This window comes from Gopherus evgoodei, chromosome 16 (genome assembly GCF_007399415.2).
Source record: "Gopherus evgoodei ecotype Sinaloan lineage chromosome 16, rGopEvg1_v1.p, whole genome shotgun sequence".
Lineage (NCBI taxonomy): Eukaryota > Metazoa > Chordata > Testudines > Testudinidae > Gopherus > Gopherus evgoodei.
Window position 1 is genome coordinate 15,453,888 of NC_044337.1, and position 26,497 is coordinate 15,480,384.

The following is a 26,497-nucleotide window of genomic DNA, read 5'->3' on the forward strand; positions in this document are numbered from 1 at the left end:
GAGGGGGAGACCAACGTTATGCGCCCCTGTAGCAAAGCCGTAAGTGCTGCTTCAGCGGGCACCACCAAGGCCCAACCAGCGGCCTGGACCAGTTCCTGAAAAGCAGGCGGCTGGCAGGGCTTGACCCTCGGGCTGGCTGCAGAAATGCTCCCCTTCCTAGTGCACGGGGCGGGCGCTCCGCAGGACCGAGTCCAGGGGGAGAGGCAAGGGAAGGGTTAACCCCTGCCTGGCCGGTGCACGCTTTTGCCTCTTCCAGCAGAGGGGCCGCTGAGTCACCAGGGCCCCGTTTGGTGAATGGCTGCGCTCAAGAGGGGCTGGGCGGCCCTTCCGCTCCCGGCTCCGCCAGCGGCTCGCAGCTCGTCCCGCTGCGCAGTGCAGCCCGGCCGGCCGGCGGGAGCGCAGCATGGCCGTGACCCTCAACAGCCGCTTCCAAGGTAGGCGCGCCCCGAGCCCGGCCCCTGCTGCGCCTCCGGGGCGCAGGAGCCCGCGCAGCCCGGCCCCCACCCCGCTAACGCCCCTCTCTTCCCGGCGCAGGAGGCAAAGCCTACGGGCAGCGGAGAGCGCAGCAGGAGGGGCGGCTGGAGGAGATCAACAAGGTAGGGGGCGAGCCGGCGTGGGGCGGTGGGTGCCGGCCGGGGGCTGGAGAAGCGGCGTCTCCTCCCGGGGCTGGCAGGAGCGGCCATCGCCCCCTGGCGCCCCCCGGGCTGGGGAACTGGCTTGGGAAGGCGAGGGGCTCTGGGGGGGGACCTGGGGCGGCGGGGGAAGCGGTCTCCCCTGTCTGGGCCGCTGGGAAGGTGGCTGGGGGAGTGCGCTCCGGGCCGCCTCTGCTCCTGTTCCCCCCGGCTGCGGCCGGGGCAGGCAGCCCCGCAGCTCCACGAGGCTGGGGGGAGCCAGAAGTTCCTGCGCTTCGATTTCTGATGGACTTCGGCGGAGCACGCGGCTGAGCCTGCTTCCAGCCCAGGTTTCCCACGTGTGAGCTGGAGAAAGGGGCTAGATCTTGGCTTGTGTGTGTTTTGGGGGCACAGGTGTGTCTAGGAGCTTGCGCCACCCCATCACACCCCCTGCCAGGCAGGGCCCGGCTCTGGGAAACTGAGGCACGGACCAATGACGTGACTTGCCAAAGTTGGGATGGGAAAGTGTGAACTCCAGTTCGGGACTCTACCCGCAGGGACATTCTCCCCCACCTCAGTTACTCCTCTCGCTAGTAAAATCAGCTGAAGAGCCTCCTTCTAAAGCAATTCCAATGTGCCTGTCTCCTGCCCTGAGCTCATGGAGTGAGCTGTGCTAGGTGGGGGCCAGCGTGTTAGGGGTAAGGATGGATGCTTTTGTGTTTCTTCGCTGAAAAGTTTGAAATCCCCACAAGCCCCCTTTCCCCTTCCCCTTCAGACTCTCAGCTTGATGCAGCAATCAGACATGCACAGTCTGTTAAGGCGCCTTGTGCCAGCCGGGGTGACCACAGTTGTTGATGTTGCACCGGGCATCGGGGAGTGAAGTTCCCAGATCTATCTCAGTCTTGCTCTTCCCTCTCACCCTTCCTCCCCCCCCCCAAAGAACCCCACCCCAACCTTTCCAAGGGTGTCACTAAAGCCCTCCAGCTCCTAAACTGGGCTGCAAGCAAGACCCCTGCCTGTGCCCAGTGGAGAGAGCTGTCTGCAGACCCAGCCTGGGTGTCTCCCAGTGTACATGGCAGCTGATCGCTTGGCTTGTGCCCTGTTTTGTCTCACTTGTGGAGCAGATTGACACAGTTAGGAGCCAGTTAAAGCTGAATCCTTGAGGCTGAAGCCCAAAAGCAGTGAGAAGTCGGTGTGAACTAAGGGTCTGTCTAGAGAGCTGAGAGGGGAAGACAAAGGCATTTGCAGGAAAAGGCAGCTGGAGGTGGGGAGGGGGAAGAATACATCTGAGGGGGGCTGGATGGAGATCAGAGTTGGAGTGTTGGCTGGCAGGAGGGGTCTATGAAGGGGCAGTGTTTGAGGTGGGGTGTGTGGCAAGACTGGAGTCTCTGTGGGGTCAGGCCCTAGTTAATCTTAATTCCAACTGGGTTCTTCATGTAACTGCCTCCTATCTGGTATCTGGCTTGCTTCCCCTGGCCCCAAATGGGAACAGACTTGCTGACCTACTGTCATGGCTCCAGGGACCCAGTCCTGCCCAGTGAGTAGAGCCCCAATCCCCACGCCCGAGCTGGCTCTGGGACCCTGGTATTAGAGGGCCGTGATAGTGAGTGAGCAGCCCAGCTGTCCTTCCGATTGCTTCTGTTCCATTTCCCAGCTCACGCAGGGGATCTTCAGAGACCACGAAACTCCCAGACAGGGGAAGGAGGGTGTCCCCCATCCCGCTTAAAGGCAGCCTGGGGAAAGTGTCCATCCAAAGTGCAAAGGGCCCCACAAAACAGAGCTGCCCCTTTGAGCCTCCCAGAGCCCGGGGTGTGTTCTGCAGGCTGGGCCAGGTTCATACATCATGGGACCAACTGGCAGGATGGTGGGAATGCGCAGCCAGGCCTGTCCTCACTCTTGGCTTTTGCGTTGATGTATTAAATCCTGGTCCCTTCCCAGCAGCTTCCCACTCCTGTCCTAGTTTCATAGCTCAGGTCTGAGGTTGTGTTTGAATAATCCAACCAGACTGAACAGGACCCTAGAAGAGGGGCCCGTGCAGGCAAAACAAGTGTAAACACCCCTCATCCCCACAGACCTCAGTGCTGCTGTGATTTCAACAGGGGCTGGAGCAAACCCTGAGGTATGTAGTCATGCTTCCCCGGCAGGTCACACCCATAAACCACTGTGGTGCTGGGCAGGGAGTGTGGCTGGCATGAAGAGAGGGCAGGGGTATGGCAGCAAGGAAGGAATGGAGCTGGCTTGAGCCTGGGGTGGAGATTCGTCTGGTGTGGGGTGGGAATGGGTGGCTGGGACAGGACAGCAAGGTGAGGCATGAGGAATCCATATTACAGCCACTAGCTGTGAGTCTAGTGTCCCCTTGTGCCCTGTGGTCCCTGAGCAGGGGGTGCTGAGGCAGAGGAACACCTTCAGGAGGCTGAGCTCAGAGAGCTGAGAGATCAGAAGTCTTGCAGAGGTGCATTCAATGGGAGAGATGGGGTGGAGGTGCCTTTTTTTCCTTCAGTGGGCTCCCTGCACCCTTGTCTGGCCTGGTCTAACCTGTGCTGGGCGTGTGGCTGGTGCCAAGCAGGCACTTTATGAGATAGGCCCCATTGTGCTCAGCCCTAGAACTTAGACCTGTTACCTCTGCAGTGCCCCTGCATTCTACCAGCTGCAGAGAGTGGCAGGCCCCCAGCACAGGGGTCACGTGCTGCTGCCCGGTGGAGGCGGCCAGAATGAAGGGGCTGAGATCTTATCACATCTTTGCAAGGTGAACCCCTACAAAGCTGGCAGGCGTTTGGCTGGGAGCTCGAGGGGGGAGCAGAGTTCTAGTGGGCAGTGGGGTGACTGAAACTTTTCCTTCCGTGGCACTGGGCATCCCAACATGGCATTGGGCAGTGCTGCGCTGCCTGTGGGGAGGGATGGGAAACGCAGGGCCCACCAGCCGGAGCAGGCAGCATTAATGGCCCTGGGGTCCTGCTTACACCTGCACAGCCAATGGCCCTTGGAGGAGCGCTTCTGCTGCAGCAGAGCCAGTGGAGCTGAGGGCAGGAGACTGCAGCGCAGCAAAGCTGGATCTACACAGGGGCTGTCTCCCAACAGCAGTCCCTTAGTTAGGGGGCTCTTCCCCTTCCTCACTGCAGCGTGAGGATTGGAATCGTGTGTGTGGGGTAAGGGCTGGACCTGTGCCAGGGACCGTTGTGTGCCAGTGGATGCTTTGTGGCCAGCTGCCATAACGGTCCCTGCAGGAATGCACCCTAGGAAGAATAGGAGCTATTGTTCTCGGGAAGGGCTTTCAACTTTCACCCCAGCCTGTACCGAGCTGTTCTGATTTTCTCTCTCATGCGTGTAGAGTTTCTGCCTCTTGTGAATGCTGACTTGGGTCTTTTCTCCACTCTCTGTGCAGCTAGTGGGTGAGCTCGTTGCTGGGGCCGCTGGACGTCCTGCAGACCTTGGCAAGGGGCTGGAGGGAGGAACAGCAAATCAAGGATTAGAGAGTGCAAGGGACCGTTACGGTAAATGCCCTGGGTACGAGGGCCGGATGAGGTCCCTTTCCCTGGTGCAATGCAGAGGAGGCTGCTGGGCTGGAGGGAGAAACCTTCTGACCCTGAGAGTAGGTCACAAGATGGGTCCATCCCCCTGCCTGTCTTCCCTGCCTGTGCCATGGACAGTAAGTGCCTTACTCTCTCAGGGGAGGTGTTTCATGGAGGAAGGGGAGTTGGGATGGTAAGTGCTGGTGATAGGCTGGCTGGGTTAATTCCAGGTGGCTTTGGCACTTTACCAGACTTCCTGCTGCTCCACCTGTCAGGAGGCCCAAAAGGAGTGGGCTGGAGGCTAGGAAGAGAAGAGGGTGTGGGGTGAAGGGCTGTGTCCATGAAGGGTCTCAAATGCTGTGTGTGCGTGGCGGGGGGTGTGTGTGTAATGGATTCTGGGATGGACAAAAACCAGTGAAACTTAGGGGAGGAGGGTGACAATATTTGGAGCTCATCCAGGCCAGCACCTTCAATCTGAGCATCTCAAAGCACTTAAAAATGCTGATGAACCTTCCCAACCCCCATAGGGATGGGGCAGTGTCAACTCCATGTTACAGGTGGAGAAACTGAGGCGCAGAGGGGAAGTGACTTGCCCAAAGTCACAGCAAGCCAGTGGCATATCCTGGAGTAGAACTGAGGTGCCCCAATCCCAATCTCTTGCCCTCACCATGTGCCAATGTATTGCACTTGGTGGGTTTCTCTTCTGGGTATGGATGAGAGCAGCCAGGATCTCTTGGATTGACTGAGCCCTGTAGAGTTGGAACTTACGGAGATCACAGACGGGGGGCCTCCAGGCACCAGTGCACCAACCATGTGCTGTGCCGGTCGCCATGAGGGCGACAGTCAGGCTGCCTTTGGTGGCATGCCTGTGGGAGGTCATTGCTGCCAAACCGCGGGATTGGTGGACTTCCTGCAGGCAAAATACATAGAGCTGCCCCTGACCACAGAGTGGGGAATTGGAGAGGATTTGAACCAGTGAGAGGCCTGAATAAGAAAGCACCTGGCAGAGGAGAGGTGGAGACAGTGTCTGATGTGGAGGTGATTTAGGAGTAAGATACCAGGACAGCTTACACGGCTGGGAGATGTGGAGAATAGAGAGTTTGGGGTCAGTTCTAGCACTGCCTGATATCCAGGGGCAACTGCGAGATTTTCCTCAGCCTTCTTAGTCCTAAGAGCTACATTATGCTCTCTAGCCTCCCCCATCCATAGGGTAATCGCAGCTGGAAGTGCAGAGGGCCAGGACACTCTGACACTGTTCCTATACCAACACCGTCCTTTCAAGGGAAGGGGCCCTGAATTCACTGACTTGGGGGAGGATGGCTTACAATGGGCTCAACAGGCCCACTTGCATCTTGTGGCAGGAACAAAACTGTCCATATTTCTGCCGCATAGGGGGATGGTCCAAGCCTGGGCCTGTGCAGGGGAGGTGGTTTTGCCCTTTGAGCTGTGGCAGTTTCAGCCCATTGCACTGAGTGGGAACGTTCTTATGACTTGTGCTACCCTCATTCTGCGGCAGGAGTCTCCTTGTAGGGAGTTCTGGGTGTCAGAAATGAAACAAGCTTGGATTTCCTTGGAGAGCTACTTGTTAATGCCCTTGCTGGCTTCTCCTTCCCCACTGTAACACATTTCTTGGGCCTGAGTGTTAGGGATGCATGTCCTGTGCACACAACTGCTGCATGAAACAGCCTGCAAATACTGAGGGGTTAATGGGCTGGAACAGCTGTGGGCAGTAAATCCTGCTCTGCTCTTCTTGACCAGCTTCTGTACTTCCTCTCTTCATTGGCGGGGTGGGCGGAAGAGTTTGGTTTTTTGCCTTTTTAAAAATCTGATCAGCTGTGCAACTGCAGAGATTTGAACCTCTCCAAAACCTCCCAACTGTAACATAGCTGGCATACCAGGCTGTGCGGATGGCATGGTGGGGTCACACTTGAGAGCCAGCCGGGACCGTATATGGAAAAGGAGAAACTTTCTCAGACTTTCTGAGGGGACTTTCCAGTCTGCAAAATCCCCAGGGCTGCAAACAAGCTCAATTAAGCAGGACAGAGATGTGTTAGGAGCACCTATCCTGACTCATTGACCTGCTAAACCTAGGGTTATGAGTTCAATCCTTGAGGGGGTCACTTAGGGATCTGGGGCAAAAATCAGTACTTGGTCCTGCTAGTGAAGGCAGGGGGCTGGACTCAAGGTCCCTTCCAGTTCTAGGAGATATCTCCAAACCTATCCTGACTCCCTAGCAGGCTTGGGGAGAACAGTCAGGGATACCACCTGGGAAGCTAACAGCTGGTCCCCTCTGGACTCTGCTCTCCCTGGCTCTCAGAAGCTGAAATGCTGCACTTAGCACTCTCCTGACTCCTGTGCGGATAAGGATCTCTGGCAGGAAGCCACTCCTCACTGCTGCCTCCTGACTGCCAAACAGCATTGAAGACTCATTTCCAATGCGTTTCTCTCTCTCTCTCTCTCTCTCTCTCAGGGGACTTTGGTTTGGGGACTTTGATCTGCAGGTGCCTGGTGTAATCAGTACAGATCAGCAGCAACCCAAACATTACCCTTCTCCAATAGCTTTGGCCAGTGGGAAAGGAATGGTCTCTATCAGTTTTCCAGGAACAAGGTGCTCGCATCACAAAAATGCCCCAGTTGAGGTCCCTGCTTCAAGGGGCAGTCTGACTACAGCCTAAGAATTCAATGGCCTGTGGAGACAGGCCCAGTGATGGGCACTCTACAAACACTATAAACGCTGTAGGTAGGTTGGCCTGTCCTTCACGAGGGGTATGTCTACACTGCAGTTGGAGCAGTGACTGCAGCATGCGTAGGTTTGATTTCACTTAGGTACCAGTAGTAGTGAAGCCGTGGGTGGCTAGGTCTTGCAGAAGTCCATGCTGCCAAGTACGCACCCAGGGTCCTGGGCAGACTTGTGCAGTGCATGCTGCGGTGGCTTTACTGCTCTTAGTTCCTGAACTAGCTAGCTCAGGTACCTCTCCACATGCTGCAATCATATCTCCATACCCTGAAAGGTCCAGGTGTGTTAGTGAGGTGGGGCTGAGGAGGTCTGTGCTCTTGCTACCCCAGTTGTATTGCAGATAGAGAAGGCTTGTGCATCCAAGTCCATAGGCCTCAGGAAAATGACCTCTAGCCAAGAATAACTCCATCTAATCTGTGCACTCATGTGTCTCATTTGTTCAGTTCTGCTTAGTAATAAGGATGCTAGATAGGCAACTGTGCCCCTAAAAGCTGGAGCCCCAGCAGAGGGATCTGGGAGCAACTGGCAATGGAATGCCTCTGGGCTCTTGTTAATGCCTGTTGTTCTTATCACAGTGGCTACAAACAGGAATTGTGTATAGTGTTGAGGGTGGAATGTTTCCATTTGAAATGTCTTCCTTGTTGCTTTGCACATTCCAGACCAGGCCCTGTGAGGGTTGCTGGGCTGTGACTCTTGTCCCTGGCCGATGAAATACATTCCCTGCCCCTCCACGACTTCTTGTACCAAGAGAACTGGCTGCTGACCTCAAGATGGCTGAATACCTGCCGGGTCAGTGCCACCTGCTCTTGGTGTCACATGACTGGAGCATCTGGAAACCTGCCCTGGCAAATTGTAGCTGGCCTAGGGCAGCAGGAGTTGGTATCCTCCCATCCTAAATGCCTCTCCTTTCTCACCACCCCTCCATTCTGGGAGAAAAATATACCCACTGCTCTGCTCAGCGTGGTCCAGCAGGTAGGTCGTGGGACAGGCTTTTCTGTACTGGCTTTTCCACTCCCACCTCTTGTGATGTTAGACAGGTCACTTCTGCAGAGATTGTTTATACCCATAATAACCCTCCCTCCCAACACAGGTTCACTCTGCAGCTGTGAGTCTGTCACCATGTCCCATGAGCTCTACGTAGGGTAGGCCAGATGGTGCATGGGGATAGCGTGTTGCTGGGGTTCTGATGAGATATGAACCCAAGGGCATGACCACTCGTGTCTATCATAGCTCCTCTGAGACTCTCTCTACAAATAGAATGTTAACCCTGGTGACCTGGATGAATTCTACCTTGAGTAATGGCATTTTGCCACCCAAAACTCCCCTTGCACTTTCAGCTGGGTTCCAGGGCTGAACATCATGTTGAACTGGAGGGTGATACTCTTAGCTGGATCATTTTTTCTATGTAACTATGGCTCAAAGGGAACCAGGCTGGCTTATGTGGGTGAGGGGAAGGATCTGGGTGTGTTGCTTAGACCAGCTGTTTAAATTCTCGAGGTGCTGTGCTGTAGTGGTAACAGATGCTAATACAACCTAGTGTTGCATTAGCATCTATCAGGCAGTGTATGTTACACAAGCCTAAGGATACTGTGCTGTTGCCACCTTTAGAGCAGTGTTCAGATCTGGTCACTCTAAAGAAAGGTCAGGTTAAGTTGCAGAGAGCACTTGGGAGCAGGGGTGGTGGTAAATGGAACAGGCAGGCCTGTGCATGAGGAAAGCCCCATTCTCATCAGGTTAACTAATGGTGAGAGAGTGATCTACGGGTAACACGACTGAAATATTTAGTGAGGGGCTTTTACACAGCAGAGCTGCTTGATCTGTCTGAGGTTGCTTGAGAGACCAGAGCTAAAGGACGTCATTCTGTTCTGTGCTGGTTCTTACACTGTGCTCATCACCATAAAATCTGAGCCCCTTTGAGAGGTATATTAAGCAATAGCTAACTAATTAGCAAGAGTTGAGAGGACCCTATTCGAGATGGGGCAATTTAGCAGAATGCAGATTTGGATCCAGACTTCACCACTCTGTACCTCAGTTTCCCAGTCATTAGGTGGGGATAACGATACTGACCTGCTTGGAGAGGCTCTGATGAAAAGCGCTGTGTAAGAGCTAGGTGTTGCTCTTCAGCCCCAGTGTGCTGATCCAGGCCCATCTCTGTGCTGTAAGTTAAGAATGCCAGGAGGTGTTTGTACAGAGCGGGGATGGGATGGGCTCTGAGAGCTAGGAGGCCATTATGGTAGGCTTTTTTTTTTTTTTTTTTTTTTTTTTAAATGTCTGCAATTGAATCATGTGGATGGGCTCTTGGTCAGTTCTGCGCCGGGGAGGAGCCAGCAGTGTATTTCGAGGTTTCCCCAGTCTGATCCAGGGACCTCTTGGTGCCAGCTGGCAGAGGGCACAGGAGTGCATAGAGTTTTACAGGTATCTGCTGGGTTGGATATGTTCATAATAATTCACTAATGGGTGGAATGTGAAGTCTCTGTTGAAAGCCCCCGGTCACCTTAATCACAGTGAAAAGTGCGTATGGGTAATATTGAAGGAATTAGGTTTCTATACTGAGAATTATGTTCTTAAGGCAGGCGACCAGGAGGGGACAAACTTCTACCATTCGTATGGCAGGGGGTAACGTGTCCAGTCACCTGTGTGTTGTATGTCTTATAATGGAGGCTGGTTTGCATCACGAGCCAAATCTTCAAGAGGAAATTTGCAGAAAGAAATAGACAGCAGGAGGGGGTGCTTACGGGTAAACCCAATGGATTGTTGGGTTATAATGAGCCACAGAGGTAGGTAGACCCTGGATATTTCTGTGGGAGGGGGGCAAGCTGATAGCATGAGTCGTATCATGAATGGAAGATCACAGCCAAACCTGGCTGTAAAACGCTGAAGGACTTGGGCTGAGATTTGCTCTAGAAGACATGACAGTAACAAGTGCAGTAAGTCTAGGTTGTCAAATGTATGTTCTGATTTTTGTTTTATATGCAACTGTCCATTTCCAGTATTTCTACTTGGTATCCCTTGAATCTCTGTACTTTAAATAGACTTTTACTGGATTTCACTATAAACCTAGCTAAGTGCTATGTGTTAAGCAGAGCAATGATCAGGTATAACGAGGAAGCTGGGGTGCACTGTTTCTTTGGAAGCAGTGAATCTGTGAATACTGGGACTGACAGCTCTGGGAGTCGCTCTGGGGTTGGAGTGTGCCTATTGCTAACCTGTCGAGAGATAGCGGAGCCTGCAGAGGCCTAGAGGGCAGTGCTTGTGTTGCTTGTGGCCAGTGCAGCTGTGGAGCTGACCTCCGGCAGGTGGTAGCGAGGTGCCTCTCAGCCCTGAGTATCTCTGGGAAGCGTCACATCCTGTCCACCTACGCTGGCCACTGCTTTGGGTGTGGCTGACTGTTTTCTCTCTTCTGAAAGAGGTGTCAAATGTACTTAAAGCCCTAAAATCTCCAGACTAGAGATGGCTGAGTCAGCACCTGGTGGTCCCAGAGCTGTAGACTGAGACTTTCTGAGCCACCTGGGGGGTCTGGGTGCCTGGTTCCTATTTTGTTAGCAATAAAGGATGTGTCAGGCAAGGTTGTAGGAAAGAACATGCAAGTTTCTGTTAATGTTAGTGATGATTGGGCATCCCAATACCTTAAGGCTAGGGGCTGCTTCTGCCACACCCATTCACGGCTACGCAGTCTGTGTCTGCAACACATGTATGGAGTGTGCAGCAGCCGCAGCCCACTGCCGCTCAATCCCTTGGAGGGTCCTTGCCCCATGCAATCAAAAAATAAACAGCAGCTGTGAATGATTGCTGCAGAGAAGAATGCACGAACACGGACCAAGTGACTAAATTCCTGGACGTTGGGTGGACGTGGGAGGCTGGAAATGAAGAGGAAGACCATGCAGTTTGCAGCTGCAGGGAATATATTGCCAACAGAGGTTCGCTGGAGGGGCACAGTGGTGGGGCTTGCTGTCCAGATCCTGCTCTGTGCTGGAGCTTCAGGCTCTTCACCTTGCAGTGCTAAGGCACTTTAATAATAAAGCCATGAGATGATGGCAATGGAGACTGGAGACATCTGCAAGTGGGTGAGCCGCTCCTGCAGCACTCAGGGGAACCTGTTTCCTGCCTCAGCGCATCAGAGGCAGTAGCTGTGTCTCGCTTTGGATGTAAAAGGTCCTTTTAACTCAGTATCCAACGTGCACCACATCCTCTTCAGTGAATCCAGGAGCTTCAAAGCGCTGAGAGAACTGTGCCGGCTCTAAAGAACCAAAAGCCATTGGTGGGCATAGTGTGTATGCATAGACCTCAGGAGAGGGAGGTGAGGGGGTTGGAGTCTCTCTTCTGCTACCCCAGACTCTATATGGCTATATCAGGAACACTGTTATAGTGTCCACCTTTGGACAGAATTAAAGGGAATCCCCCGGCATTGCCGCTAGAAAAACTGTGGAATTGCTGGTGCAGTGAAGGTGTTGTCATTAAGAAATCTCCAGGCACTGCGATTCCCTCTTGGTTCCCTAGGATCGCCGTCCAGTCCGTATGGGGTGGAGGAAGGAATTGACCCATTTGAGATCTCTCCTGGCACTGATACTGCTCAGCTTTGTAAACAGCATCTGTTTTTGACTTTTGGCAGTTAATTTCCCTCTTGGGTGTATATATAGTCAAACACACACCCCATCTTAGACTTTCCCTGGGAGGTTTGAGGAGCTTTGCCTTGTGTTTTTAACCTTTGGGACATTTTTGCCCCTATTAGGAATTTCTCTGTGACCCCAAGTTCAGTGATGAAGAGGATCTGGAGGAGAAGCTTGCGGTGTTCAAAGGTGAGACTCAGCTGCCACTCTCTGTCGCCTTTCGCTTGTACACTATGTGCCAAGGGTAGCCTTTTCCCAGGAGCTGGGACCAGCCAGACAGGAGAACTAGCTGCCAGAAGAGATACGAGTGACTAAACTGAGATCACAGCCTCCTCATGTTTCAGACTAAGCACTAACCTTCGCTGTGACTTCGTTTTCCCACAATGAGTCTTTACACGCACACCCCCTCAAATGGTCCCTCTGCAGGCACCTCCCATACAACTGTGACAAAACAGTGATTCCTCTAAGGGCAGCTCTGGGCTCAAACACGTGTTGCTGTTTTCCAGCAACGGCGCAGCTGCCATACTAGCAATGGCTGCGGCAGTGCAGGCACGGTCTGTCTTTCTCCTTCCTTTCTCATCCTGTATTTCAGTAGATCCTAGTGGTACTGAGCTAATACAGTGACTGTAGCCATATAAACACCTAGATTGATTAGACAAGTGAGTAGAAGCCTCTGCTACAAAGTTGGGCTCCAAACTTCCTCAAAATTGGGGGAATCTTGGGATCCCTGTTTGGGCCACTTGTCCCCATGATCTTTCCTAACGCAATATAGATCGCTATCCAGCCAACCCGTTCCCTCCCAAACCTCTTCTCCTAGTCCAGTCCACATTGATGGAGTTCAGAGATGTGCCCCTATCTTCATTTCCACCTAAAACTCTTGTGTTTCTAGATCTGGAACGTTGGCTGCTCTGGGGTTTTGGTTCAGTCCTAAAATTTTGGTTTTTGATGGTTTTTTTCCCCTTTGTTTTGTTTGTTTTTGAGGGGGGCAAGGAGGGCAGCGCAAAGCATGGCTCTGCACGTGGGGCTGTCTGGGTGCGGGGTTTGGGCCCGTTATGGGCGGGGCAAGTCTCAAGCTGAGCTGTCTTGGCTGCCTCTGTTTCTCAACAGGCAATTAGGGGATGTCTGTGTCGCAGCTGGGAGGGAGGGAGAGTCCCAGCAAGGGTAGACAGACTCATTCCAGCTCCATTCAAGCTAGCACACCAAAAATAGCGGCATATCCAGTGGCTCGGTCTAGCCGCCAGGCTCCAAGACCGCCTGATCCCCTGGATCCGAGCTCCAGTGGTTAACCTGAGCTGCTGCCCATGCTGACCAGAGCTAGTCCAAGTCTGGCTCCCCGCACTGGGAATCGCACCTTCCAGCTGCAGTGTAGACAAACCCTTAAAGACCCCTCCCCCCCCGCCGGGGAGCCCTGGGAAAACATGCCCTCTGTGCCATATGCCCCTTGGTTGTCTGTCCTCTAGCACAGCTCCACAGCAAATAAGGGCCCATCAATAGGCCCCAGGGCAGCTGCCTAACCTGCTTCCATTCCAGGCATTGGCTGCTTTTGGCTTTGATGTCAGTCCTAGAGGTTGCTGGCTGGTGCCTTTCCCAGCGGAGAGTGAGGGAACTGGATGTCTCCAGTTTCCCCATGTTCTCCCTCCCCGCCACCTGCCTCTCCTCCCATTTTTGCTGAAACCCTGAATTATTTTCCTTCTGAATTGGGCTTTCTTCAAACATTGTGACTGTGGGTTGCAGCCGCAGAGCTCCCTGTAACAGGAGCCATCGGCATCTCCTCCCCCTGCCTCATGTATTTGTCTCCATGGCCTGTTCTGTGGGAGTCCCACTCCCCGCCGCCAACACCTCCTCCAGCTTCTCCCAACAATCAGCCCATTGTGCGTCCCCCTCGCCCAGCTGAGCCAGAGAGTCTCGGGAGCCCCTGTGCAGAATCGGTGTTTGTGTGAATGCGCTGGGGTTAGCAGGGCAGGATTTCACCCCATTGAATCGCGGTAGCATGGGATGAAAGAGAGACGTGAACGTGTAGGCTCAGGCTCGGAGTGCCGTTGTATAAAGCCTCCTCTGTTCTCTGCGCTGCCTGTCAAACTTTCTCAGAGGAATAGAGAAAATAACACACACTGCACACAGCAGACACACAGTGAGGGACACGGTTGAGATTCATATGCTGGGATGACCGACCCTAGTGCTTGGGCCTGGCCAAGTAACTCAGAGCCACAAAGGAGGGTGCTCCGAGTAGAGAATTAAACCTGCCTTTCATCCAAGAGCTGCCCTCCTATTCCCTTGCTGCTCTCTGTTCTTCTGGCCCACATGCCAGTCACAGGCTATTCCCTCTACAAGCCCATTTGCTGCAGCCCAGGATGAAAGGTGGCTTGTTAAGGCATTTGTCAAGATGGAAATTCCCTCCTGCAGTCGGTCCTCTGCTGCTCAGCCGGAGTGGCAGTTCTGGCATCATGCCCTGGCCTGGATTTGGTTAGGCCTCTCGCCTTGAGCTGAGCCACAGGGCAATGTAAACAGAGGCAGTTATTTACCTGTTGCTGGTAGAACAAGGACATGGCACCATAAGCAATTAAACTGCAATTTGCCTGTAGAACAGGGAAATACTGTGATTGAGCTGAGACTTTCCTGTGCTGCTATATATGACCTTGCTTAATGTTACAAACATAAAGTGGAGAAGAGAGGGAATTTCTTAATATAGTGCCCACACCGTGGTATCAAGGCATTGCTTAGAGCTAAGGGGCAGAGGAATGTAGCTTTGTCCATGTAGGAGCATCGGACTGAACCTGTTACTGTAAAGGACAAGAATACTCTGAAATAACAAGGAGTCCGGTGGCACCTTAAAGACTAACAGATTTATTTGGATATAAGCTTTTGTGGGTAAAAAGCCACTTCTTCAGATGCCTGGAGTGAAAATTACAGATACAGGCATAAATATACTGACACATGAAGAGAAGGGAGTTACCTTACAAGTCTTTTGTGGATACAGACTAACCTAGCTAGCCCTCTAATACTCTGAAATGATGCTGATTAATAATGAGCAGTATCCAGCACTCGGCCAGGGGTTTGGCTGGCATGAGGACACAATAACACAACCTTTTCCCACTAGGAATAATGCACTGCATAATGGGAATGCTCATAGAACTAACTACATGGTAGCAACACAAATGGTATCGGACATAGGCTGTTTTTCATAATAGAAAGTTATTGTAATGAATCTGTAGCCCTCTTAATCTTCATTTATTTCCATGCTGCACACTGTAGCTACTTGAAATTTCAAGTTGCCAGCAGCAACAGAACCTTCTGACCCAAAACAGACTCCTACCACTTGAGTTCAAGGAGAATCTCCTTTTAGAGGTTAGCAATATTGGGCCATGGACATACAGATGAGTCCTGATTCTAGCGGCTAGAAGACAATGGTGCATATACACAATATCCAGCTCATTTTAGCAAGTGCCAGACAGTGGGTTTCAGTGAAAGGCCTTTTCTGAAAAGTAAATACGCAGTTCTCTGTGCAGGGAGCCATCCCAAGCTGTACACTGTCTTGACTCTCCTGATGCTTTAGGTGTGTTAAAGGACGCAATTTCTCCCCTCGCTGGCTTTCCAGCCATCCCTGCCTATTGTGCCTTAGTGTCTAAATCCCGATTGAAGGCTGTCATTCAACCATCCAGTGACTAATTAGCCGACAGCTTGGGGCTGAATCAAAGAATTTGTGGCCCAATACATCTACCCTGCACTGATCTTTCAGGAAACAGGATTATTTACCACATCAAACCAGTCGTCCATCTATCCTAGAAACCAGATCAGCCATGTAAAATACGGCAAGGCTCTGTGTCACAGGATATACAGGCCTGCTGCACTACCCCGTGTAGAAAATACACAGTTCATCCTAGCATGCCGTCACTAATGAGTGGTACGTGTTGCCCAGATGCATGGAGCTCCCATTAGCATTAATGAACCCTATGCATTCACCCAAGGGTGACCCTGTCACAGTTCTGAATGGGGGGCTGTGGCACTAATTGGCACCTCTAAACTGGCGTTTGGCCTAATTGGTTCTTAGTCCATTAAAAAGGCTTTTGTATCTTCAAAGCCCCTTTATGTGACCTGAGGTTTAGGTTCAATTGCAAAACCCCTTGCCCAGTTCTCGCTCATGTCGTATACGATGTCTCATGTGGATTGGCAAATTCTGAAAGACGTGTCTCTGCTGGTGATAGATGTGATGCCTCAAAGTTTAAAAAAAAAATGTACTCTTTGAAAATCTATTCAGTCCACATTGTGTAACGGTTGCTAAGTGCTGATCTCTCTCTGGTGATGGTGCCGCCTTTAAGTGGTAGGGCTAAAAATTTCTTGAAGAGCACTATCCAGTAAGAGCCACTGTGCCTCGAAGAGGTGATGAATTCATGACATGGGCAGGCCTGCCTGGCTCTCTTGTCTCCCTCTGAATCCCATGGACAGGTTACCCCACCCAGTGGAGCAGTGCCCCTTCCAAGTTACCGTTCATCAAGAAATCAGACCTAAGCACTTGGGGAAAACCCATCCCTTTACCTGTGCAATCGTGTATTGATCTAAATCCCTCCTTCATTCCACAATGTCCTCATCTGTATCTTGTTACCCTGGTCGGCCACTGCTTTGTACCATGTCTCTTTCTTTGGCTTCCCTGTAGGAAAGGAACCACAACTGGAGTCATTACTGAGCTTTAAAGTCCAGGCTGGACACTAAACCCAAGAGCTTGGGCATTTGTATCCCTGTGTGATCACCCCATGGTGGTATTAGGAACACCACTCTTTGTATTCCAGTAGCACTTGGAGGCCCCCCAGCTGAGATCAAGGCCCTATTGTGCTAGGTGCTGTACATACACAGTCAGACTCATTCCATGCCCTGAAGACATTACAGTCTGAGTAGACAGAGGGTTCTCAGGTGGGAGGGAAGACACAGGCACAGAGAAAAATAACTTTCCTAAGGTCCCATAACAAATCATTGCAGAACCAGGACTAGAAGTCAGTTCTCCTGACTCCCAGCTCAGTGCTGTATCCACTCAGCCTTACTATCTTGCTTCCTTCCCTACCCACACGGAATAATACAACTGTTGGGCATTTTGGCATGTGGGTGTTTTTTGCCTTCCTCTGAAAGGCTTTGTTGTTGCCAGCTTCTGAGGAGTCACATGGTGCCAGACTAGCTGGGCAAATGATCCATTCCAGTATAACCACCCTGTGTGCTTCATTGCATCCTGTTGGTGATCTAGCCCCTGTGCCCGTCCATGGAGCAGCGCCACTCAGGGCTGTCCTCTGCCTCAGCTAGGATATGGAAGGAGCTGCCCTGAGATCCTGCTGAAGCTGCTCTGATTTGCTAACTCCCTTCTGTGTGTCTCTTCCAGAGAAATATATGGAGTTTGACCTGAATAACCAAGGCGAGATTGGTGAGTGACCCCTGGAGGAACACATCTTGTTGCTGGGCCAGAAGGAGAGTGGTCTGTTGGGGTAGACACTGGGACTGCAAAGCATAAAGTCAGCATTGCTACTTCTCTCTCAAACTCTATCTGCAGGTGCTGATAAAGAGTCCGAGGGCTGCTCCCCCAAATCTCTAACCTGGTCCTATGGGACCTTTACTTTGTCTCTTGGCTTCTGAGAGACTGATGCTGTCCTCACATGTCCAGGTCTTTCTTTCTCTTTCTCTCTGGGTCTCTTTGCCTGCTTCAAGCATTAGGCATCTCTCTGTTCTTAGTCCCAAGCTCCCCTCTTTCTCCTGGATCTCTGCTCAGCCCTCTTGCTTCTCTTTCGGTTCTGGGCTCTTCTTTCCTCGTGGTTCTCTCTCAGTAAGTAACAGGAAGAGCCATGGATTCCTAGATAGGGTTTTGTGCTTGGATGAGCCTGCAGCATCAAGGCCTTGCTTGGTTTGAGGTTGAAACTAGGCAAAGCCCCTAGGTTTCCACCCAAAACCAAAGCTCGCTTGTCCTGGCCCACCTCCAGACTCTCTTTACTGGGAGAAGGGGCTGTCCCACAGACCTCTATAAACTGAGGTCTAGGATCTGGAGCTGGCCCAGTTTTCTGTTTGCACCCTCTGAGATCTCTCGGCTTAGGGTTTTTTAAGGAAGGCTTTTCTCACACCTAGTATTGGTGCTATCTTGCTCTTTTCCCAAAGACAGGACCTGGCACCTGAAAAGAGATGAGGCCAAGCCACAGTGTCCAGATCCAGACTTCTGCAATGTTCAGGATTCGGGTCGCAGGTTTTGCCTTGGGGCCCATCCCTACTTCTAACTTCCCCAAAGCACAGTGTATTCACTGTGTCTGTCTTGTGAGTTCCCTGCGAGCCACAGCCGCCTCCACCTCCTCTAGCTGATCCAGTGTCCCCAGTGGGTGGGGAGGGAGAAGGAGACCTGGCTCCTAACCCTGGTACTGGTTAGGAGGAGGAAAGGAGCCTGCAGCTCATTGTTCAAGTGAGAACAATCTGAAGGAAATTGCCTCAGACTCTGCCTGAGGGTGGGGTTTTAGCACCACTTCCAAGGGGCCTGTTTGGGTCTGGCTTGGTTTCTTTAATATTGATGCTTCTCTCTCTCCCTCCCCATCTTCCCCCCCCTCCCCCTCGCCCTCCCCCTCCCCAGCTTTTCTCCTACACTTCAGGAGAGTTGGAATCCAGAGACCCTCATCTCTGCTCACAAGAGGGTGAGGATGGGGAAACATGCTGTGATTAGCCCAGATCACACACAGTCAGTGGCAGAGTCAGGATTAGAAGTGAGGGGTTTGATCCCACGCTGGGCTTCAAATGGCTGCACCTCAAAAATCAAAACCCAAGGGAAGGGGCTGCAAAGGTGGCTTTATACCACCTTAGCCCTGTGCTGCTCCAGGGCCACTGGCCCCGGCATAAGTCAGAGCAGCCCTTAGGTGTCTAACTTGCAGCTTCCTCCCACCTTGGCACAACCTCTGTGCTCAGGTTTATGATGGGGGTCGGCTTATGTTTTCCCTCAGGATAATCTCTAGTCAGTTATGGTCCCTGTACACTTCCAGAGCAATGTTGTGGGGCCGGGGCAGGAGAGAGAGAGAGTGGTAGATTCTAACAGGAGGCTGAATTCACTAGTATTTGAGGCACACAGGTATAATAGTATGGATACCACCAATACTTGTTCGCTAACAAAATGAACTTAGACATCACCCAAAAGAAAAATATCAGTCATTTTTGGTTTCTGTGGTACCTTTCTGCTGCTGACTGTCAGCCCTGACTTTTGTGAGAGCAGCATGGGGCTGCAAGGGATCGCTCCTGCATATTGTTTATTTTATACCTTGGAAGCATGAGGTAAAGTGGCCATGGTCAGCTTAGGTTTTGCTGGAGGGTTTGTTTTGGATCTAGAAGTTGCCCACTGAGCATGCTCCGCTTGTAATTGAAGGGATGAGGAGGACTGAGTCGTTAATGTAAATGCCCTGTATCCCAAAGGCTTATTACTCATGTTCAGCGCTGCACTGTCTCCCGCTGCCACCATTCCTGGCATTGGCGCTCTGGCTCTTCCTCTTGCAGATCTAATGTCTGTCAAAAGGATGATGGAGAAACTGGGGGCTCCGAAGACGCACTTAGAGCTGAAGAAGATGATCTCTGAAGTGACTGGAGGAGTTAGCGAAACCATCTCTTACCAGGATTTTGTCAACGTGATGCTTGGCAAGCGCTCCGCCGTCCTTAAATTGTGAGTGTCGGAGGGGCCGGAGGGCAAACGAAGGATGTGATGCTGAGATCTGAACTCCATGCTTTGGGGGTTCGGGGGCCAGGTGCAGCAGGAGGCAGGGGCTGTTCTACATGCTCCTGAGGGGCAAAGATGGAGCAAGAACCCATGTGTCTTAGACAGGCTGCGAAGCCTGAATGGAGAAGGGATGAAGAACATCTCTGGAAGGCAATGGGCAGAGGAGCATCTTAAGGATGAAAGGTGTCGGGAGTCACTGGGGCGGGAAGTTGGAGTCCAGCCAGGGTGAGGGTTGAGTCTGAGGAGGGGGTTATGTAGTGTGGGGAGGGGGCTGAAGTGGTGGTGGCTCCAGGCCCTGTTTGCTTTCAATCTACCTTCCAAAGCTAGACAATGTGGCCAGGTCCAAGGGTAGGGCTGTCCTAGGTCTGTCACCAGCTCATGCTGCCAGGAATGCACTACAGAGGTGCCTAGTGTATTTGGAAGAGGCGTCCTCCTGCATTGACATGGCAAGGTTAAAGTAGCTCCAAAGTGCACAAGGCACAATACTCTGGAGTACTTGTCCATTTGCATGGTTGAGCATATGGCCCATCTCACAGCCCACCTAGGTGGTGCGCCACACAGTCACAATACATCTGTCCCGGGGTGCTAGCTTGATCTAGCTAGCTTGGGTGCTGATAGAAATGAAGCCACAACACCACGCGCCTCAGCATGGGTTGCCCAAGCCTGCCTGGAACCCTGGGTCATTACTTCTGGGGTTAGCCCTATACTATAGCCTGTGCTGCCGTAATTCACTGGTAGCCAAGCTAGCTAGATTGTGTCTATGTGAGCTGCAATCACACTTTGTGATTGCAATACAGACATAGCCTTGTACCCAGACAGAGGGTGACTCACATGCTGTGGCTTGGTGTGTGTCCACACTGGTGCTCCCCAGAGACCACCCAGGTCCTTTCACACTCATGTCCCAATCCAGCTGTAACCCTAGACTGTGGTGGTGGGGAAAGGCTAGTGTAGCATTAGGTCCTTTCCTCTTTCTCCCACCTGAGTCTGTCCAGGTTTGCAGGACCGTAGGTTCCTTCTTGCTGTCCTGCCTGAAGGGTGTCCAGACTGAACTGGGAATTCAGCGACAGTGCAGCTGGGAGGCTCCTGTCACTTGCCTCTTTGTACAAAATGCCCCTTTCCATCTCCTTACATCCATTCCAGAGTCACTCCTGCTGGGTGCCAAGGTTTTCCTTGTTCCTTTGGCATCGGAGTGGGTGGAGGAGGCACGTTTGAAGCAGTGCATGTGGGGGAGGGGAGGTACTGCTACTGTGGTATGAGCCACTGGGGTAAGCTTCTCACAGCCTTTTGTGCCTTCCTGACAAGGGCAGTGAAAGCTCTGCTGTTGTAACAAATGGCTTCTGGGCACCAGCTTGGCTGCTTCTTGCAATGGGGTGGAGTCTACGGGCTCCTTCCGCACCCTCCTAAAGCCTCTCAGCCTTTCATGGCCACCAACCATGCTAGCACTGCTTTTGTGCTTACCCAAGATGGATAGACGGGGTCCTCTCTCCTCTGTGCCCCTCGTCCGTTTCTGAAGGATACCTCCGGTGCGACTAGCTCTCCAAAGCGGATATTAAGGGAATCATTTTGTTCCCCACACCAGCAGACCTATTGCCACTAATCTGCTGTGTATTTATGGTGGTGAAAATCTTTACCACACCTCTCCCCGTAACTGCCCTTGGTTACCACGTTAGTGAAGGATGTTTCTGGGGTCTTCTCTCCCAGCGATGGATTTGTTCCTGGTAGTTCCATGACTCCTATCACAAACACTCATGAGTGTTCCCTTGGCAACCTTCTTCCCCTGCTGAAGCCTGTGTGACACTCTCCATCCTCTGGCCCAGTGTGACTAGTTTTAGATCAGAGGTCGGCAGCCTTTCAGAAGTGCTGTGCCGAGTCTTCATTTATTCATTCTAATTTAAGGTTTTGTGTGCCAATAATACATTTTAACCTTTTTAGAAGGTCTTTTTCTATAAGTCTATACTATATAACTAAAGTATTGTTGTTGTATGTACAGTAAATAAGGTTTCAGAATGTTTAAGAAGCTTAATTTAAAATTAAATTTAAAATGCAGAGCCCCTTGGACTGGTGGCCAGGACCCGGGCAGCGTGAGTGCCACTGAAAATCAGCTTGGCGCCGCCTTCGGCACCCATGTCATAGGTTGCCTACCCCTGTTTTAGATAGACAGTTCCCTTCTCAGCAGACATCCAAACAAGCATCCTATTGTTCTCAGGCCAGGGTTGCGTTTCTGCTCCAATTGTAAATGTGACGTTCCAGTTCCAGCAAAAGCCACCGAACCGAGGTAGCAGCTGGCAGCAGCGAAGTGGCTACAATTCTTAGGGAGGAATAAAGCAGTGACAGTTAAAAAGCATTCTGGAGTCTCTTTCCAATTACTGCCCCACCCAATTGGCAGTCACTCCTTCTTGTCCAGCACACATTTGCTGTGGATTGCTTGTTGCTTCTTAATGTGCATGCAGTGTAGTTATGCTGTCCAGTGCACATGTCTGCAGGCATAGTGTATTAGAAGCAGTGGTCTGCCATGTGTTCTCAATCAACTTCAAGTGGCTGCCTAAAGTGAACATACCAATCCCTTGCACACTCAGATGGGAACCAAATGGGCGACTTTGCAAGTGGCATTCAAGGCACAACTTTTATGGCTACTTCGAAGAGGAGAGATCTTGTACTGTGTTGGCAATACTGCCCTCTACTGGCCCCAGAGTAGTGGTGGCCATGGGGAAATAGCTCACCCATATTTTTGCAGTTTAGAGTGGATCAATAAAAACATAAACAAGTTACTATTCTGCACATCTATAAGGCCTAACATCTGGGGATCTCTGAGCACTTTGCTGGCATGTATTGAGCCTCACAACACTTCCGTGCAATGCAGAACATCCCTTTTTCACTGATAGGGAAATGGATACTTGGAAGGGTGAAGACTGCCCAAAGTATGTCAGGGGCAGAGCTAGAAATAAAACCCAGGAATCCTGACAGACAGTTTTGCAGTCTAACTATCGGATTTTCTAGCATAGGAGCAAGACCGTGTTGTTTTCCAGCAGATGTTTTCGATCCTGGTGATGGGTTAAACTTGCACCTGTTTTCTTAATTTGTGCTTCTGACTGTTTTTTTCCAGAGTCATGCTGTTTGAAGGAAAAGCCAATGAAAACATCCCAAAGCCTTCTGGCCCGCCTCCAGAGAGAGATATTGCCAGCCTTCCCTGAAGGCAATAGGCTGAGAGCCAAATCTGTCAGCACTATGGTGATCTTTAAGGAGGGTTACCTGTTTTGTTACTTTTACATTGGTCAGTCTTAGTAATAGAAACTAATCTGCCGTAGAAGAGGAATGACAAGGGAAGCCCAGGGACCCCTAGTCCACAGGTAGCTGTCTCTTTGCTGCATCTCCTAGCCTGTTTCATCTGTAGCAAAAGTGTAAACATGAAACCAAAAATAACTGCAACCCCACCTGTGGTTCTCAGGTAAGAAATTGCTGATTGTTCTCTGTGGTTTCTAGCATGGATTTCTCTGCTAGAAAGGGCTGCCTCCTTTTGAACAGGTGGATCCTGAGCCACAGTGAATCAAATGCTGAATCTGCATTCGGCACAGAACATCCTCCCGTCACTCCCATGGGAAATTGGCACGTTCTTAACGTGGCCTTGCTGCCAGTCACCACCTTGCTATCTGCGTTCCCTGTGGCTGCTGTTGAGTACTGCTATGCCACAGATAGTGAAGTACCATCTCTGCTCTACCCTACACCTCACAGCTTCTGACTAGTTCCTTCCCCACTGAACCTGAACAGTAATTGTCCAGCCAAATGCAGGTAAATCTTTCACCATTGTGGCTTGCTGTCCTAGACTAGGATGAGGAGGTGGACGTACATTTGAAACTGGCTGGATGGCTAGGTCCTTGCCCAGGCAGGTGAGAACAGCCCTTTGGGGACATAGTGGGGGGATGCTAGCCATTTGGGAGAAGGGCAGGTAACTGCTGAGGCTTGGAGGCCTGGAGCCTGACACTGAAGAAGGAATCTTGGACCCCTCCCACATACTCCTACATCCCATTGAACAGTAGGTCCCAGTATCTGCTCCTCTGATTTATCCCAGCATTATTGGGTCTGAGCCTAGTGCCCGCTGTTAAATTTCCCCAGAACACCTGTGACACTCGTCCCTGTCCCAGTTCTGTTGCCTTTTCACTAGCCAAAGTGGACCCCAGTTACAGATCGATACCTCTCCACCTGTCCTGGCTGAGGAAAAGCTCCACTCAGCCCTCCTGCACCATGTGGCATCCTCTATTTTCATGGAGCCTGTTGCTTTGTGAATGATGCAGAACTCCCTGTTTTACTGCTGAGATTTGACCTCATGCCCTGTGAAGCTCATGGCAGGGTTTGAGGAGACATTATGGTGTTGGGCTGGATATTTACATCTTACTGTTCTAGAAGTTGCTATGGTAGGTTAAGAGGAGAGGCGAGGGAGCCCTGTAAAACTCTGTTAGCTCTCCTTAGCTCTCCTTATGTGCATAAGAGCCACTGCTGCAATACAGTAAATACTGAGTGCTGTGTCTTTTGGAGCTTTAAGTCAATACTCTAAGGATCACTTTTTTTAAGGTAAAGAGCTGGCCTTACTGAACGCATGCTCATGAGTGGCTATCCCAGTAGAACTAATTCCGACTTGGGAAAACATCCAGTTCCAGGATGCACTGGATCTGGTGCCAAACTGAGATGGCTCTTTGGGACTCTGTTTCCTTTCGTTGTTGATCAGGAGAGTGGAAGAGATTTTGCTGGAGTTAGTTACATCTTGCATGTGTCTTCCTGAACTAGGGTGCAAATCTGTGAGAGTCTGGATCTGTTAAAGCCTCTGAGTGAGATCCTGGCCCTACTGAAATCAATGGGAATTTTGCTGTTGACTTTCTAATGAGGCCTGGATTTCCCACTCTGTCTTGCAGTTCTAAGGCAGGTTAAATCCTCACTGACATCTTTCAGTATTTTGCCTGCCCACGGTGTAAGATTAAGCCCGAAGTGTACTTCTCAAGCTCTCTGCAGGAACATGTTTGCTTATATGGTAACTACTAAAGAATCCACAAGTGACTTAAAGAAGCTCATACCAGCAATGAGACTAAAAATAGGCAAGAATTGCCCTCTCGATCACAATCACTGGCCTCCAACCAGAAGACAACAAAAAACTTCCATCTGTGACTATGGTGCAGGACAGAGAGCAAGCGCCCTGGAGGGTCCCTCTTTGACCAAGGGGAATAAGCCCTTGCAACTGTGATCTCCTTTTTAGAAATTAGAGAAACTATTCTGTTAAGTCATCTGTGGTAGAAGCTGTTGATCCATTGTCTGCTTATATTTATATAGTTAAAATGTAAACTTCATAATATATTGGGTTTGTTTTCCTTGTAATGTGAATAAGTAGCTGGCTTCTGAAGCTTGCAGCCTCCCTCTTCTCTAGTGACCGATCCGTTCAATTGCCTAGAATAAATCCTGTTTTAAGAGCTAGTTCAACTGGCTGTATCTTGCACCTGAAATGTTGGGGGTGGTGGGAGAACAAGCCCAGCTTTTATGCCTTCGAATTTCACAGAAAAGGCCTGTGATGTTCTGAACCTGTAAGTGAAGGAAATGGGACTCCAGTCTGAGTCCTTAAACTGGCCCAGAAAGAATTGTGGATGTGTCTGTTTGTCTATATTGATGCTCTCAAAACCTCACAGATTAGACCTTTCTCCTGCAAACATACTCCTTCCTATGTGCTTGAATTTATTCTCATGCAGTCAGTTGACTTCAATGGGACTACTCTGCGATTAAAATTGAGCACATGACTTTTTTTTTTTTTTATGGGAACAGGGATCTTGTGTCTCACTTTTTGGGGCAGGGAAAGACTCCCCTGCATACCAAAACTTAGATCTAGCAGGACTGTGCTCTGGACATCAAAGTGTTCATTGCAGTGTACTCTGTATTTACAATGCTTGGAACCCAGTTGTTTGCCGCTGGGGTTTCATTGCTTATCGTGTTTCTTCCCTCCCCCTCCGGCTTTTTTTCCTTTGTCCTTGCCAGCTTTTAACTTTGTGGTGTTTTTTTAAATCATGGCTTAAATAAAAACAGATACCCAATTTATTGTTTGGAATTCTAACTCGTGTTATTGCGCCTGCCAAAGGCTGCCCTTTTAAAAAAATGTCTTTGCTATTCTTGTTTGTCTGAGAACTTAGAACTGCAATGGAGAGAGACATTGTAGATAAGGGCAGCACAGCTCTACTTGTACAGACCGAAAATAAATCTGAAACTCTGTGAAGTATCAGTATATTCAATGTTGCTACTCCAGAGCCTTGTCTAAATTCAAGTTGTTCCTGATAAACTAAAACTTTGTTTTTAAATCAATTTAGTTAAAAGGGTGCAAATCCCTGAAGAGGCACTTAAGTTACATCAGTATAAGACAGGTGCAAACCATTTAAGACAGTAACTGATCAAATGCTTCAATGTTTGAGTTAAACTGCGCAAGGGAAGTTTTTATTTTATTTTTATTTTATTTTATTTTTTTTAAATCAAACATTCATGAAATACTTCTCAGGCTGCCTCTTGGCTGCTCGCTTGCTTCAGAGTCACCGTTTGACATGCACACCTGTCTGGCAGGAGCAGCATGACTCTTCTGACAGTTCTTCTCCACCCTCAATTTTACAATGGATTGGCTAAATCATCTGGGTCTCCAAAGATAATCATCCAAGTAGGCACCAAGCTTCATGGGTCCAGGAGGTGGCAGGTGGATTTCCTTTCCATCATCGCGGAAGGCTGTGTGGTGCCCTTTTGCCCCAGCATAGTCAGATGCAGGGATGAGTCCTGGCCAGCAGCCTCTCTGAAGAATGTCTATGCCTCACTGGGGCCAGTGCACGTTAAGAAAGTATTGTTCATTTTAAAAAGGGGGAAGGTTTACACTTGTAAGAATGTCACAAGGTCTTCCATGCTTCAGATAATACAGTATTACATTTATTCCTTGTATAAAGCTGTGGAAGTGTGACTAGAACCTTTGTCCTTCAGCTCCCCCTGTCCAAAATAAGGTTTTACCACTTGATCTAGAGAGAGAATGTTTTAGGTGGTGGTGGTGGTGGTGGTAGAAGGTGTTTTGTATGCTCTAAAATGCCCATTAGAGTGATATAAACACATGCACTTGTACTACCTTACAACTGCACCTGAACACTAAACCGCTCTTCCAGTTCCCCTCAGCAAAACTAGGGATCCAGGTATAGATAAAATCTCCTTGATATGTTGTTCTAGTGTTGGGTGACAGTAAAAGACATGTGTTTCCCGACTTGGAGTGTAATAAGGCTCATCTGTGCTCAGGCAGGAATTCTCTCACATCACGGTGTGAACAGTAG

The 26,497-nt window shown here is 50.6% G+C and overlaps 1 protein-coding gene across 4 annotated transcripts; it reads left to right on the forward strand.

Annotated features, from left to right (window-relative positions):
* The first annotated feature begins 329 nt into the window (after window positions 1-329).
* On the forward strand, window positions 330-25,242 carry AIF1L (allograft inflammatory factor 1 like). 4 transcript variants are annotated; one of them, XM_030535899.1, is made up of 6 exons: window positions 330-434; window positions 535-596; window positions 11,587-11,653; window positions 16,827-16,868; window positions 18,959-19,121; window positions 22,279-25,242. In XM_030535899.1, the coding sequence occupies exons 1-6, from the start codon at window positions 404-406 to the stop codon at window positions 22,364-22,366; spliced, it is 453 nt and encodes a 150-aa protein (XP_030391759.1). In that variant the 5' UTR covers window positions 330-403; the 3' UTR covers window positions 22,367-25,242. The 4 variants fall into 4 exon arrangements, with proteins under 4 accessions (XP_030391759.1, XP_030391762.1, XP_030391761.1 ...); XM_030535902.1 differs by lacking the exons at window positions 330-434; window positions 535-596 and adding an exon at window positions 3,996-4,102; XM_030535900.1 differs by lacking the exons at window positions 330-434; window positions 535-596 and adding an exon at window positions 4,171-4,257.
* The last annotated feature ends 1,255 nt before the right edge of the window (window positions 25,243-26,497 follow it).

What these genes read in the sequence shown, in the direction of transcription:
- AIF1L (XM_030535899.1), top strand. Translation starts at nt 404, where the DNA reads ATGGCCGTGACCCTCAACAGCCGCTTCCAAG. An exon ending in CCTCAACAGCCGCTTCCAAG is followed by an intron (nt 435 to 534) that starts GTAGGCGCGCCC and finishes TTCCCGGCGCAG; the next exon opens with GAGGCAAAGCCTACGGGCAG. An exon ending in CGCTCCGCCGTCCTTAAATT is followed by an intron (nt 19,122 to 22,278) that starts GTGAGTGTCGGA and finishes GTTTTTTTCCAG; the next exon opens with AGTCATGCTGTTTGAAGGAA.